The sequence below is a fragment of the Bactrocera latifrons genome, unplaced genomic scaffold, assembly GCF_001853355.1.
Source record: "Bactrocera latifrons isolate USDA-ARS-PBARC rearing strain unplaced genomic scaffold, ASM185335v1 scaffold_364, whole genome shotgun sequence".
Taxonomy (NCBI): Eukaryota; Metazoa; Arthropoda; class Insecta; order Diptera; family Tephritidae; genus Bactrocera; species Bactrocera latifrons.
Window position 1 is genome coordinate 179,761 of NW_017537006.1, and position 15,408 is coordinate 195,168.

The window sequence follows — 15,408 nt, forward strand, 5'->3', positions numbered from 1 at the left end:
CTCATTTATTTCCTTAAATAGTTAACATTCAACCTAAGTCGACTAAATTTCTATTGTTTGCCTCAATTACCTTCTTCACTTTCTTAACGATGAGAGTCAGTTATGCTATTTTTAAACCTTTTTCTTAAAGCTTCGGTGATTTGAGTATTTCGTTTATTTCTATGTTATGAAAGAGTACTCGACGAGGGAGTCAGTAGACCGAGTCGCTGGTGAGAACTGACGAAGAAAGACTTTAGTTTCTTTAGTTTTGGTGGCTATTACAATTGCTAAGAACATTCATTTATAATTATTTACTTAGATATAATATACATATACATATACATATGTATATTCATAGAAGGAAAATTGCATACATATTTTTAATTAAAGGGCGATCCATTTCGAAGTTCCCCTCTTTTTTTAAAGAATAAATACATATACTTCAAATTTCATGAGGAATGTTCATTATCAGTCCAAAGAAAATTTGTTGGCATTTATTTTTAAGATTATCTCTTTCAAATATTGGCCGCGGCCACGTCTCAAATGGTCCATCCATTGAGTAATATTTTCAATCACTCGTTCGAGCATTTCGACTAGTAACTAGCTAATGACACGTATGATGTTTCAASGTCTGAATCGGAGCTGGMCTGTCCGCATAGACTTTAKACWTTACATACCCTCACAGGAAGAAGCCTAACGGTGTAATATGACACACTTGTTTTGGCCAGAACGTGAAATTATCTGCTCTGTTGAAAAGTGGCGCGGTCCTGTTGAAACAAATGTCGCCGAGAWCACGAGCTTCAATTTCAGGCATCAAATAGTCGGTTATATGGACCGAAGATTCCATCGGCTCACAAACCACACCAACCGGTGTTTTTTCTGGATGAAATGGCAGCTCTTGGATGTCTTCAGGTTGCTTTTTGCCCCAAATGCGACAATTTTGCTTGTTTACATTCCAATTGAGCCAGAAATGAGTCCCATCGCAGGACAAAATGTGGTTCGAAAACATTGGATCTTCTTGGAACTTTTCAAGAGCCCATAGAGGAAGCGATGTCCCTTGAGAAGGTCGCGCGGCTCAGTTCTTGAACAAGCTGGGAAAAATCATTCCATACGTTACTCCGAGTTATTGCGAATGGCGCCGAATCGACTCTTACGGTCTTCGTGTACACTCTCAGCTGAGCTGCGGCTGCTATATTTTCTCCACTGCTTGCTAGACGTGGTCTATTCGGTCYAACAATATCCAATAAGGAATGCTGGAACTGAAGATGGGACATGGTGCTGCTAATAGTACGCTCAGGGCGCCGATTATATTGACCATAAGTTGAGCGAAGTGCGCGAAACACATTCTTTACAGAACGTGAATTTGAAAAAGTTGTTCAGGCGTAAGTATTTCTATGATGAAATGCCAAACAATGCTGAGCAAAAATAACACAAGGAATTGACATGACTCACGTGTGATCTGTCCAATAAAGGCTATTGAATAAAGTACCTATAGTTGGATCACCCGTTATTGAAAATAAGTCATTTTTACGGGTTTGGATTGTTATTAATAATTCGCATCGTTCTTAAGCTCCACTAGGTTAATTATATTTTCATTTCCTTATTCGAAAATTTGATTCATTTCAKKCCCTTTATATGAGGTAAACTCTGYCBTGTAAATAAATGCATGTGGGGTAAAAAGCTTACAGTTTATACACGAAGGCTAATCGATATAAAAACGTATTGTTAAATTATTCAAGTAACAACAACGGTTTATTTTTATGCTTCTAAGAATTGATTTAAATATGCAACTCATGCAATGACATCGAAATGATTCATTTACGAGTTTATTAAAGTCAGCAGAAGAAAATCCTGCACACACAATACAAAACTCAGTGCCATATATGTATGTACCCAAGTTTATCCCTCTGTCCTTGTTGGACAATAATAGTTATGTACCAGACGATRGGTCGTGGCGGCTTTATATGCTCAGTATCTTTTATAAATTCAATACTWAACGGGATTGTAATTTAAAAAAGGCAGAGAATACGCACTTTCATTTAGCTTTCGCAACCAGTTAACACATTCTTCTCTATCGCATGTAGCTGGAATGCCAGCTATTTCCTGCGGGGACGTTGTGGCAGTGCGCATGTGCGGATTGTGTCATACTACGTAAATAACAAAACGAAAAAGAGAGAAGGATTATGCACACGAAACGTTAGTCTGACATTTTTGCTTCGTAGTGGAGATAGCTTTGCCACGCCGCTTGTMAAACTATTGGAAATCGGCAAATATTCAACAGACGTACATACATATATAGTAAACATGATTAGGCGGATTCTGCTCTTGGTCACTCRCTAAAATCMGTGCCTTTGTTTAAATCAAATGCTGTTGCAACAATTAAGGTTGAGTCATTACAGTRGTTGTTGCGAATCGAAACGAAAATGTCCTCAACACCAGAGCAAAAGCAGCAGCAGCAACAACAAAACACCCTGCCGCAATCCCCAATCGGTGCACGTCGCGTTCGTACCGATTTGAAGACATCACAGAATATATTTCTGGCAACAGCGAGGCCGAGCATACCCCGCACATCGTCGCCCATCAATATTAAATCAGTCACATGTGGCAWTGTGCAGTCAATGCAATCCCCACAGCAGAGCACGCAACACACCCCCTCGCCGAGTTCACAAATSTTGCATGGCATACATAAATCACACCTGCCACATGCCACACATAAGCACAGGAGTTCAAGGCGAACGCCAACTGTTGCTGTTGCAGCACCTAAAACGATGACGACAACAGCAACAAAGTCAACGTCCACATTGAGCGGTGTGTGCAACTGTTGGTGCCATTGTGCCGCTGCAACGGTGCTGTCGACTAGCGCGCCGCATGCGAATGSCACATATCTGAGGTGCGCAGCGCAAACACTTTACGTTGATTTTTTAGCTTTCCATATCGCAGTCAACTTGGGATTGTGATAATATTCCAGTAGAATCCACAAATCTTTTCTTTAGAGTGCTTTAACGATTTAGATTTAAGCTCCGCAGATTCGACCCAATATTTATTGTTTTAAGCTCAATCGCATGCCAGAATGTTGAAAGTACTTATGTGTTCTTACGTGTTTTTCCTCACTCTCTTTTCAGTGCTCATTTGCCCGCTCGCGCCACTCGTCTTCTAAATCGTTCGCGCTTGCAGCAGCAACAGTATCCCTCCTCGATTGCCAGCGGTGTGACCACGAATGCGGCGACTGGAAGTTCGGTCTGCGGTGGCGGCGGCGATTCTGACAGCTCCAAATCAGCGCACAGTCTGCGACGCAGCGCAGCCGCTTCGCGCGCCTCAAACGCTTCCACATCATCAACGAATGCATCGCTGCCGCCGAGCAGCCATTACCATCATCAGAAACCATTTCAGCATCACTACTCACAACTGCATCGCGACTCGCACAGTTCTTCGGACGATCTAATGCTATATGACAAATCTTTCCGAAATGCGATGATTCAGGATGTGTTGCAGTTCAAAAAACAGTTGCTGCGGCTTCGACGCATTCTACAGGACGTAAGTATGAGAGTACTTTGAGACACAGATCCAACACTGGACAAACACAAGAATACACACTAAATATAGTATTTGTTGTGTACATAAGTTTAACATATTTATTATAGYAAACTAAGCGAAATAGCCATATGGAACGAACCATCGGAATAATGTTTTCTTGAATTAAACACCCATGAATCTACACTCTAACTAGCRGTAGTCTAGAATTATAATGTCTCGTGCTTAAAGTAACAYTACATTTGAGCGTTGATTGAAAAGTGAGTTACTAAGAGTTATAAGGAACAACAAAATCTAACTAAAACTTCACTTTTAAAAGAGAGATAAGACGGTTAGAACTGTTAGACGAAGTAAACCTTGGCTTAATGTTACAACTTACATTCCGATTGAACCAGAAATGGGCCTTGTGGCTAACAAGATTTGACTCGGCAACGTCGGATCTTCTTGGAACTTTCCAGGAGCCCTTAGAACGAAGCGTAAAATGCGCCAAGTCGTTCCATATGTCAGTCCGAGTTGCTGTGCCCAATCGACTCTCTACAGTCTTTGTTTACTCTCTCAGCAGCTATGTTTTCTGCACTGCGTCTTGGACATGGTCTATTCGGCCGAATATTGTAATACATATATTATATAAGACAGTAATGGTCTTGCGAATAGTACGCTCACTAGGCTAACAAAGTTGAATGATTTGTAAACCTTGTCTTTCCATAATGAAATCATACACAATACTGAACAAAAATGACAGCTTGTCATGCCACTTGCGTAATCTGTTAAAAAAGGGCTATTGAAGAAATTATGTCTACTTGGATCACCCGCTATTAAAAATAGGTCATAAAACGGCTCGACTTGAAATTTGTTTTGGGTGATGAACGGCTCCATAATTTTTACCGATGACAAAAAATTCATTTCCGATGGAAACATCGGGTTGTCAGTAGAATTGAGCTATTCCTGAAACGCGACTAGTACGCCACTGGCGAAATTTCCACGGTGGCTCTCTTATRATCTCGGCTACTTTTAGCTACCGGCCAGAGACCAATAACTTTTATTTCTCATAAGATGAATGYGGATAATTACGTAAAAGTATTGGTTGATGATTGGAAGAATCCGAAGAATTGCACTGTCAGTAGACAATGCTCCAATCCATAGCGCTAAGCGTAAAAATAAGTTTTTCGCGTCGAAAAATATTCCTGTGCTAAATTGGCCTGCGATTACCAGACGACAATCTAATGGAGAACCTCTGGAGCATTTTTAGCAAGCATATTTACAGAGATGTATGCAAATTAGACACTTGATTGCAGTTCGAAAACGAAGAATGGGAAATGGAAAAGTAGACTTCAGTGACCTTAAGTCACCAGCAAATACGCCACGACGTCTAATATCGGTCAGAGTAAAAAACGGATATTTTTATTTTTGTCCTATATATCCTATATATTCCTCCAGAGTTTTGAAAAAGTTAAAATTTCCACAAAAAAAAACTTGGTAAAATTCTTAATTAAAAATATTTTACATTGATAATTCTAAGATAACAAAAAAGCCATTCGTTAAGTGTCCTATATAGCTATTTCGCTCTGTATATACAAAGTTGTTGTCTATATAAATTACTACTCACTTTATTGTCATTAATAATTGTTTTGTCTTTTCTATTTGCATGTAAACATATTTGGTTTTACCATGATCCTGGTTTTCATTTAATTTCGCACCGCATTTTACTTTAAAACTCCACATACATACAAATATATGTACATACAATTACAAACTTAATACCAATATACCAACAGGACGAAGAATATTTGATGAGGGTATGTTCATGCTTTAGATTTTTTTCTAGGCGCTAGAGGTGTTGGGCATATAGATCAGCCGAATAGCGGCATAATTTTGGATACTTTATAATTTATTGTTCTAAAGAAGTAAATAACGGTTTAACGGTTAACTGGTATAAGTCATTTATCAAACAATGTCCAAGTGAATACAAATACTTAAATTTTTTTAATTAAGGTTATTTTTATATCCATAGGCGAAGGCAAAAATCTTTCGAATCAGATTTTCTACTCATTAAAAATAAAATCACTTTGACTTTACTTTTATCTGTATCGCAATGTGCTTTAGTTTCCACCAAAAACGTTTTGAAATCATTAGAAGTCTGCCTTTAAGCTCGTAGGTCTCTTGTGTTCATTATAAACCAGCAAATGGAAGAGCAGAAAAGAGATTATGAAGTCGAATAAAAGGTTGTCGACTTCAAACTACAAGAGTTAGTTACTAGAGTGCAGTCCTGTCTCAAGTAAGGCAGGCATGCTTCATATGCTTCTAATTTTCACAAATATTTATKMGTATTACTACAACAATAATAACRGCAATTAAATTTTTCGCAGACGGAGACTCTCAACCCATTCGATAACGACAATGGGCAACTCTTCGCCGCCTGCGGCTTGGACAGCAAACTACTGGATGACATGGACCTGGCCAGCCTGACCTCCTCGACCACGGATGACCCGATGGTGGAGTTAGCCGATCTACGAAGACAGGTGGTTTACCTTCAGGTATTTGCACGTTTTTATAAGTTTGCGTTGTTTTCTTTTCATTTGTCCTGCCAATAAGAATAAACTATACTTTAAATTTAAGTTCTTCTCAAACGTCTGTAAAGATTTGTCTTGAGAGACGGCAATACCCAAAATGCGTACTTCCTTTCTACTTTATATGGCAATGCAAAAATGAAAACTTAAATTAAAATTAAAGTTAAAATTAAAAAAAAAATATATATATCAATCATTTTAAAACACAAAAAAGTTTCCAATTGAGTKCTTTAGGTCATGAATAAATTCCCGCGCTCTCGCATAGCCCATATAAAGATTTTCCAATACCTTAACCGCAATAATTACATTAAAACTAAGGTAATTTATACTTACTCTCTTGCGACCAGTTGACTTTTCGACAAATTCAAATAAATATTGTTCAGTTCCTTAAACTCTAAATTATATTTATTTGTAACATTTTGAATTTCATATTGCATACATACATTTCTATTTTGAATCACACCTTTTATATAATTATATATAGTTGTATCTCCTTTCGTATACATAATATATAGCATGTAAATAAATGTACACCAGTATACAGTATGTAACAAAACGCACCCATTACGCCCCACCGTGGTTCACATACAAGCATTCATACTGTGCCTACACTGCGCGCCACTTGAATAGCATGTGGGCAAAGTAATTGTTGTGAATATAAATCTTGAATCTGACTTATATTATTCTTTGGTTTAAATCAAATGAATTAAGATCTCTTCTAAAATATTCTAAGCGAGGACTTACTCTTTGTTTTGATTAAAAAAATAAATATTAGGTAATTTGTTAGATTTCTTTTCCTCGAGAATAATGCAGATCCAGACCTATACACTTAACAAGACAGGGAACATAGGTTGTACTATACAAGTGGCGCAGAGTGTACAAACTGAGATTTTTGTGAGATTAATAGTGTATTGGCTATAAAGATCTCGAATACCCTGCAGTGAACATCAAAATAATGAGAAATGCATTAAACTACTTTATAAACAATATATTTTTGGACCAGTTGTAAAATTCTTTAGTAAARATTTATTTTATTTTTCTAACTATTGGAAAATCTGAGGGTGAATGGATATTTTAATATTTAGAGAGCTGCGTTCGAGGTCTTCAACTTCCAATGACCTTCACTGCAGGGTACATACATCCATAGACATTGGAAATATTGTGTAAACAAGAAAAAACACTTGAAATTCAAGTATCTCAAAACCATTTCAAAAGAAATAGCATGAAAGTATTCAAAAATACATGAAAGGAATTAGACTGCAGAATTTCTAAAAAAAACTGCAATTCGAACACGCTTAATCCTTCTTCGAAAGATTTTCAAAATTATTGCATTAAAGCTTTCAAAAAGGCATAAGATTTCCACGAGCGTCGCTGATTACAAACCATTGCATCCATTTGTCCAGTGAAATTGAATACAAAAGCAACCATTAAATTTCCCTTTTCATAAATACACACACACACACAACACACATRTACRTAAATGTCACGCAAGTGGCGAATTTCGTATAGATTTTGCTTTCCTTTCTTTCCGATTTTGTTACGTATACTATTGAGTTTGACTGTATATTAGTTCCGTAGTAGCGTCCACTGCTTGACTAAAGTTCTAAAATATTTTGGTATTGCATTTTCATAACGCTGCACAACAAACAAATCACGTCTGGCTAAAATACATCTACTACAACAACAAATGACGATAGGGAGAAGTTGAAGATCGCGAACGAACCATTCGTTTGCAGAAAAATCAAATAGAGAATCTGGAATCAAAAAAGCCACCAATACAAAAGGACCACACAAAAGAATTGATGAATATAGCAACACAAACAGAAAGGGTAAGTCAATAATTGTCAATTTTTTTGGGAGGATTTTGTCRTTGGACTCAACAGTAAACAAGCATCATAGCATAGCGTATCATTAAATAAGACAATAAAGCATAGAAGATAACGGGTGATCCAAGTAGAGATACTTTTTTCTTTTTTTTACTCTGTATTGTTTGGCATCTCGTCATGGAAAGACTTACATCTCAACTTTATTACGAAAATTCACGCGATTCGCTCAACTTCTGGTCAGCATAATCGGCCTACTAAGCATACTATTCACAACACCATCACTCATCTTGAGACGCAGCATGCATTAGTTTGTAATATTCAACCGAATAGACCACGTTCAGCACGCAGTAAAAAAAAAATAGCAGCCGTAGCTAAGAGTGTACACGAAGACCGTGGAGTCGATTCGGCGACGTTCGTAAGAACTTTGAGTGACGTATGGAAYGACTTGGCGCAYTTTACGTCGAGATCTTWAATTAGAAGCGTACAAAATACAGCTTGTGCTAGAACTGAAACCCTTCGATCTTCCCAAGAGACATTCTTTCGCTCTATAGACTCTTGAAATATTCCAAGAAGATCTGACGTTTTCGTGTCAGAAGCCCCGCGATGAAGCCCATTCCTGGCTCCATGGAAACGGGATTTCTTCTGATGAAATTGAAGCTCGTGATTTCGTCGAMTTTTGGTTTCAACAAGTTGGCAAACTCGTGTGATAACACAACGATAAGCTTTTCCCTGTTGGGATCTGTAAAGTCGAAGGTCTATGTGAAAATCCCTCTATGATTCAGGCCTTGGATTAAAACATCACGCATGTCATTCGCCGATTACCAGTCGAAATGCTCGAACGAGTCATCGAAAATAGGACTCAATGGATGAACTATCTTTTTTTGAAACAAATATCCTTCAAAAAAAATTCCAAAGAATGTTCCTCCGAACGATAATAAACATTCCCCATAAAATTTGAAGTTTCTGTGTTTTTTTTATATTTTTTTTTTTTTTTTGAAAAAAATAGGGTGCCTTTAAATGGATCACCCTTTATAAAGCAATCAAATCACCTTAAACGATAATATACAGAAATCTTTTGTAAATATTATTTTACTAATAATACTCTTTGTTTATATCCAACAGATACGACCACTTTCATATGGCCTMGATGGACTGTCAAGGTAAGATCTGGGAAATAATGTAGAAGCATAGACGGTATGCAATTTAGCCCCTTGGGTGACCTAATTGTTGCAATATAAATTTGAAGTGTAAAAAAAATTAGTTTTATCACAGGCCACTGACGACCAAATTTTAATTCCTCTTTCCTTTTACTTCGATTTTCGTCCCACAGCCCGGACAGCCAACTGCAACCTGCTTGCGGTTGCACAGAAAAGACTTTACATTTTTTCCACTATCTCAAAACTAAAATACCCAGAAAACATTTCGCCCCCTGCCAGATACTAATCACATCCATCCCGACAGCCACACAGCGCTTCTTCATTATAATTCACCGCAAATTGCAACATTTCAAAGACAACTTCGGTGGCATTGTAATCGGCTGCCTAAACGGCTTCGCTGCGCCAAGTGGCCGAAGTGACGGGTGCGACGGCGACGGTGGCGACGTCACTGCCGTTGGCAGCGGTCCGTCKTGCCTTAGTCGCAGCGTTGGCACCTTGCAACGGCTTGCTGCATCTGCATGCGGCACGTTGTTGCGCTTCACGCGCTGCTGCACCGATTTGCATAGTTKKCGCTTTTTGCTGGCAAATTGTAGACAACTTTCGTGCAATATTTTGACRTGCTACAACAGCAACAGCACTAACTGCTGCAACTACATGCATCACCATTACCGCGGCCTAGTTGTACGTAGCCAAGACGCGGCCAATTGGCTCGATTTTCGTGTTCGCAGCGCCGTTACTWTGCTTGCGTCGAACATCTATTGCTTCTTTCACYATCTGCAACGTATACTRCCGTAGGCAAATTGTTTTGCGCAATCTCGTGAAATTAGGAGGACAGCAAATTAAGCTGCAACAACACTAACCAAATCGCAACACACGTGAATTTGCATACAACAAGTGTTTTCTTTTGTGTGGCGTTGCAGTTAGCAAAAATTAATTAACTTCTACTAAAACKCGTTGCCTTAACACACACACAGAATTAATTACTCTTAGGCAGCAGTTACGCCCTCAGCGCTTACACAACTTATTTACTGTTATACTACATAGATTTTCTAGCTTAAGCATAGCACTACTTATATACCGAATCTAACCTTTCGATTTTCTCTTTCATGCTGCCTTTTTGAATGGGTTTTGTATATTGTATTTTAATAAAAAATTAACAAACTTAAATAATTTTAATGACACATACACACACACACACTCACATGTAAAACACTCTCTCACAAATCACAAATGCGCACCGATYGCTGAATCGTGGCCACTGGTGAACAATTTGTAGACATCGCTATGGTGAAGAACAGGTACTGTTTTGTGATCTTATCATGGCTGTCATGGTTCTATGTGCCATTAACATTATCTGTATACTACATTTAACCTACTCATGTATTGATAACTGCTCCTCTTGTCTATGAAGTTAATGCAAATTGTTGTTATGTACTTACTTAAGTTTAAAACACTGTACAATAAAGTTGAATAGACTAAATAAGAAACAGTAGTATAACTTGAAAATCAGCACTCAACGTCTAGCTTATAATCAAAATAAATAGGGATCAACTCTGTGGGTTTTTTCTCTTACTATTCATGAAAAGCGGTAATGCTTAAGGGGTCAGTAAGGTAACCTGGCCTGTTTTTTTTTAGCATTTTAATTCATGGAAGTATTTCGACCGGAATCATGTCCGCCAATTTAAAAAAGTGTGTTCGAGAAAAACCCTTTTAAAAAGCCAGGTGTAGGTTTCTACATTAATTGTAAGGGTATAAGAGGACAGAAAATGCAAAAAAAAAAAATTGAAAAAAGATACTACTGACCCCTTAAGTCAAGCAGAGGTACAATAATCAATTATACAGGGAAGAGGTCTTGACTTGCAGTTAGTTGGGTCAAGTTGCGCTCTTTCGATCGGATTCAAGAATTCCGTTGTGTACCTAGCGACAAACGACGTCTTAAGTTGCCCGCTAACTAAATCAAGTTAAAAAAACTACAATGAAAACTGTATTCTTGAATTAATTTAGTATAAGAGAGTATTCTTTTCAACATATTTAAGGGGTTGCAAGGGTTTCTTCCGGTTAAGCAAACATTTTTTTCAACAATTTTTTTCTCAAAAAAAAAAAAGTAAATATTTTATTAGAAATTTTTATTGTTACAAACATACACTACTAACAAAGAAATTCTGATATTTTTGGAAAAAAAAATATTTTAAGCTCGGCCATTACGACGCTATCTCCAGTGACCCCTGGGAAAAAAATGCGCCCGGGTTGGAAAGTTGACTCCATACAGGATCATCTAAAGCGAAAAAATACCAGTTTTAGTTAAAACTTTAAGTTAGAACTTGAAAAAAAACTAAAATGCGATTTTTGGCAGAGATTTTTACAAAAAAAAAAAAAAAAAAAAAAAAAAAAAAAAAAAAAAAAAAAAAAAAAAAAAAAAAAAAAAAAAAAAAAAAAAAAAACATGAAAATCTCAGTGAAAATTTCGCGAAATTTTCTAATAGTTGTAAACGAGAAAAATGCTTCAACCAAGTCTTTAAGAATTGTATATCAAAGACCTGTGTAAAATTTGATGGAGGTCGGTAGAGTAGTTCTCGAGGAATCTTGCTAACCGACTTCAAACAMGCAGTTTCGAGGAAAACGCTTTTAAAGATTTGAGTGAAAAAAAAGAGTGAAATACAAGTGCACAAGTTCTCAAAGCTTTCCGAAACAATTACTGGGATTAACTTGAAAATTTAGGACAATATGCTAAAGATGTTGTAGAATATAATAATATAAATAAAACAAATCGATTTTCGGAAACACATAAACCCATGTAACCCCTTAAAAGGTCGGTTTGTAGAAGACTCGATTTCTTTCATTTCGAACATTTATTTAATTTAATTAGTTATTTAATTTAATAGTAAAAATGTTTCCTTTTAAAGGCCAAGCGAGATTTAATTTAACTACCCATTATAAATAAATTATAGATAGATCTTACTGGGGTTCTTATGTCTATGAACTAGTTAACAGCATCGCAGACAACTAAAGCAAAAATTAATTTTATTTTTATAAAATGTACAAAAAGAATTCTATTAACAAAAATAGAAAATAATTTATGAAAAAATTATTATTTTTTATATAGTGCAATGTTATATATTTTTACTCACTTTGGACATGTTAGTCTCGATTATTCTTAAAGTGCTCTTATGTAACTAAAATAAAAACAGACAGACAAAATAAACATATATATTAAATATGCTGAAACTTTTTAATTGCATGCGGCAATTAAACAGACTTGTGAGGTAATGCCTTTCTGTGATCAAAAATTAACCACAAATACCCGAAAAGTGCAGTGCAACAGGCAGAGCTGGCAGAGTTCTTCACATGTGTGTGGTCTCTTTAACTTTGTAGCACAACTGATGAGTTGAAGCAAACAAAATTTTAAGCAGTTTGGTTTAACTGTTGCACTGTGCAGTCGTTGACGCAATCGAATGCTTGTTTAGCGAGAACAAATACCGTTTTGAGATAATTTTTCTAAAACGAATCAAAAATTCCTCCTCCTCCTTTGAAGAGGATAGTGAAAGCACATATATTTMCAYATATGTGAGTAAAAACAAGCATGCAATTGCGCTGATATTGACGAAGAGAATATAGCATGCGATTAAAACTCTACCAAAAATTACATTAACATTAAGACACACACACATACACTAACCCACCATCTAACTAAATGCTCTTTGTTCAGCACATTCTTAATAAATACATGGCAGTGATTGTCTAGACAAACACTTGTTGAGTATGTTGCAAATCTGTAATAATTTTCTGTGCTTCTTTTTCTTTCCTCACGCCCGCGCAGAAGTAAGCCCGAGTACACCAGTTACACCACACGTTATCACCCGGCCGCCACCTGTGAAAACAATAGCATTTGCAGTGGTGCCAACAACAGCAACAACTTATGCACATACCAACAACAACACAACTGCTGCAATGGCAGTAACAACAACCTGCCAGCGAGCACCACAGAAGCAGCAGCACAGCAAATACGCCGTCACACCATCATATCCACCACTCTGAGCAATTACAATCAACAATCGACATTGGCCCCGCGACGTGCTTCGATCGCGTGGGAAAAACCCACAGCGCTTGCACCACCCACAACACCCCCGCTCGCACAKACAGCGACTGCGGCCGGCACAAAAYACGCGCCACCAGCCGCCACCACCTACAAACCCGTGAAAATCACACTGATCGGAGAGCCGCTYAAGCAGTGGCAATGGAATGCCGTTGGCAATGGGAAGACTTCTAACAGCCACGCGGCTGGCAACCATAGCGACAAAGAGGACAAGACAAAMCGTGAAGCGGGCGAGGGCAATAATAGAAGTGGAAGTAACAGCAGCCGGTGTGGTGGTAATGGTGSCAGTGATGKCGTGTGTAATGGCAAGAGTAATGGTGCGAATTGTGCGCACGGCAGTAATGGTTACACAAACGGCACGAGCAGCCAGACGAATGGCCGGAACGAGGTCTCGSGCAGTGGGCTACATCACCATCAGATGCAGATGAAGCCGCATATGCARCAGGCGCTGACACAGTCGGGACAACAGCAGCAAACACGTGTACAACAACAACAGCAAAAACAACAGCAAGTCTATCACACAACAAACGGCAGCAATGGCAATTTCAATCCAACAGTTACTATAGTCTGAGCGCAAAGTAGTTAGTTCGTAATGTCTGATATTGATATACATACAAACATACTTATATATACTAAAATTGATATTAAGATACAAATTTTGAAAAGTGAGTGAATTATGTAGAGGCGATCTGTTAGCGTACAGTTATTAGTATAATCTACTTATGTGTGTATGTTTTGACGGTCAAGTTATCTTAAGCTTTGCGAAAAATTTAATGCAGTACGTGAGGAAATTATGTTACATAACTATATATTATGCAATAAATGTGCAAATTATGTATGTATGTAGTAGTTCAATCTGTAGTAGATTTTCCTTAACAAGCATTAATGCCAATAATGGTTTACTACACATATTATTCTAAATACTTCTAAAGAGGCATCGTAATAAACGGAATGGACGCAGTTTTCYAATTCTTCACCCCATATAGAGTGTATGCACACGGCAAGAGGGTTTAATGAGGCTATTACTAACATATTTCGCGATCGCTTTAGTGCTTATTGGGCGGCAAAGCAAAAACTGCTGACACACATTCCTCTGTCACCACTGTACCCAATATATCGGTTATTGATTATAATCTCTTATAATAATATTATTACTATTCTTATCATATTATTGTTATTATTACGTATTATTAGTACTATTATCATTATTATTATTACTATTATTACTATTTATTATTATTATTATTATTATTATTATTGTTATTACGATTTTTACTACTATAATTTTGATATTGGTATTATTATGCAGATAAATGAATACAGTTGCAATTTTTGTTAAAAGTTTATTAGATTAATGTTACAAGATCCAGGACTTGGGGTTCTCAGAGAATGCCTAAAGGGTTATATATAGTTAAAAAGTCGAATAAAGTGAATTTTCCTAAATTTTTGATCTAAAAATTCGTACATATATTACGGTATTCAGAAATCACCAATCTTAAGACTTAGTATTAGTAAAACTATTTATTTGAGAAGGAACTACAGCTGGACTCCGGGAGCTTCTCTAAAAAAATACTTTTTGCCGTGACCGCTTTATCTCTGAACTGTATACTCTGAAATTAAAAAACTAAACAGATTTGGTTAAAGTAATATATATAGAAAACAAATCGAAAAAATAAGCAAAATAAAATTTTTTGACAAAATGGCGGTTTCTCAAAAAAAAAAAATTAATTTTTGAACAAAATTTCAGCCTTAGATTGTTTAAGAAAAAAAAATGTTTGATTTAAAAAAAAATTATTAATTACTAAAAAGTTTTCGAATATTTTTTTTTTTTTTTATGGTCAGCATAGTTTTCGAATAATATTGGTCACCGACTTTGAAAACACCATTTTTAGAAAAACGCTTTTTAAATTTGGCCTTGTACTTCCAAGCACTCTGAAACAGCTTTTCAAATTTGCGTGTAACTTCGAAAATATTCACCGGAACGAAATGAAATTTCCTGACTGTATTCTTAAATATATGTACATTAGCAAATAAAATAAAAAAATTAAATTTTTGAAAATTATAACTGTATAATAACCCCTTAGGGAATGTGTGATCAGCTCTAAAACAAATTCCTGAAACAATGAAAAAAGGACAGGCCAAACACTGAAAAACATGTTCGTTCTTACACACCATTTCAGACATTTGTGGCGCTCCAAAACAGCTGCATTGATAAAGCTCCGCTAAGATAACACTTCGCTTGATTTCACTACACAG

The 15,408-nt window shown here is 36.7% G+C and overlaps 1 protein-coding gene across 7 annotated transcripts in view; it reads left to right on the plus strand.

Moving 5' to 3' along the window:
- Positions 1 to 13,990, plus strand: part of LOC108971896 — a 75,616-nt gene extending 61,626 nt beyond the window's left edge. The window contains exons 10-17 of one of the 7 annotated variants that reach the window (XM_018938236.1): positions 3,102 to 3,513; positions 5,286 to 5,306; positions 5,877 to 6,044; positions 7,775 to 7,906; positions 9,026 to 9,063; positions 10,337 to 10,358; positions 12,314 to 12,322; positions 12,877 to 12,950. In XM_018938236.1, the coding sequence (XP_018793781.1) occupies positions 3,102 to 3,513; positions 5,286 to 5,306; positions 5,877 to 6,044; positions 7,775 to 7,906; positions 9,026 to 9,063; positions 10,337 to 10,358; positions 12,314 to 12,322; positions 12,877 to 12,882 (808 nt within the window). In that variant the 3' untranslated portion in view covers positions 12,883 to 12,950. The other 6 variants (XM_018938238.1, XM_018938232.1, XM_018938233.1 and 3 more) reach the window with 6 other exon arrangements.
- Positions 13,991 to 15,408: the final 1,418 nt, after the last annotated feature.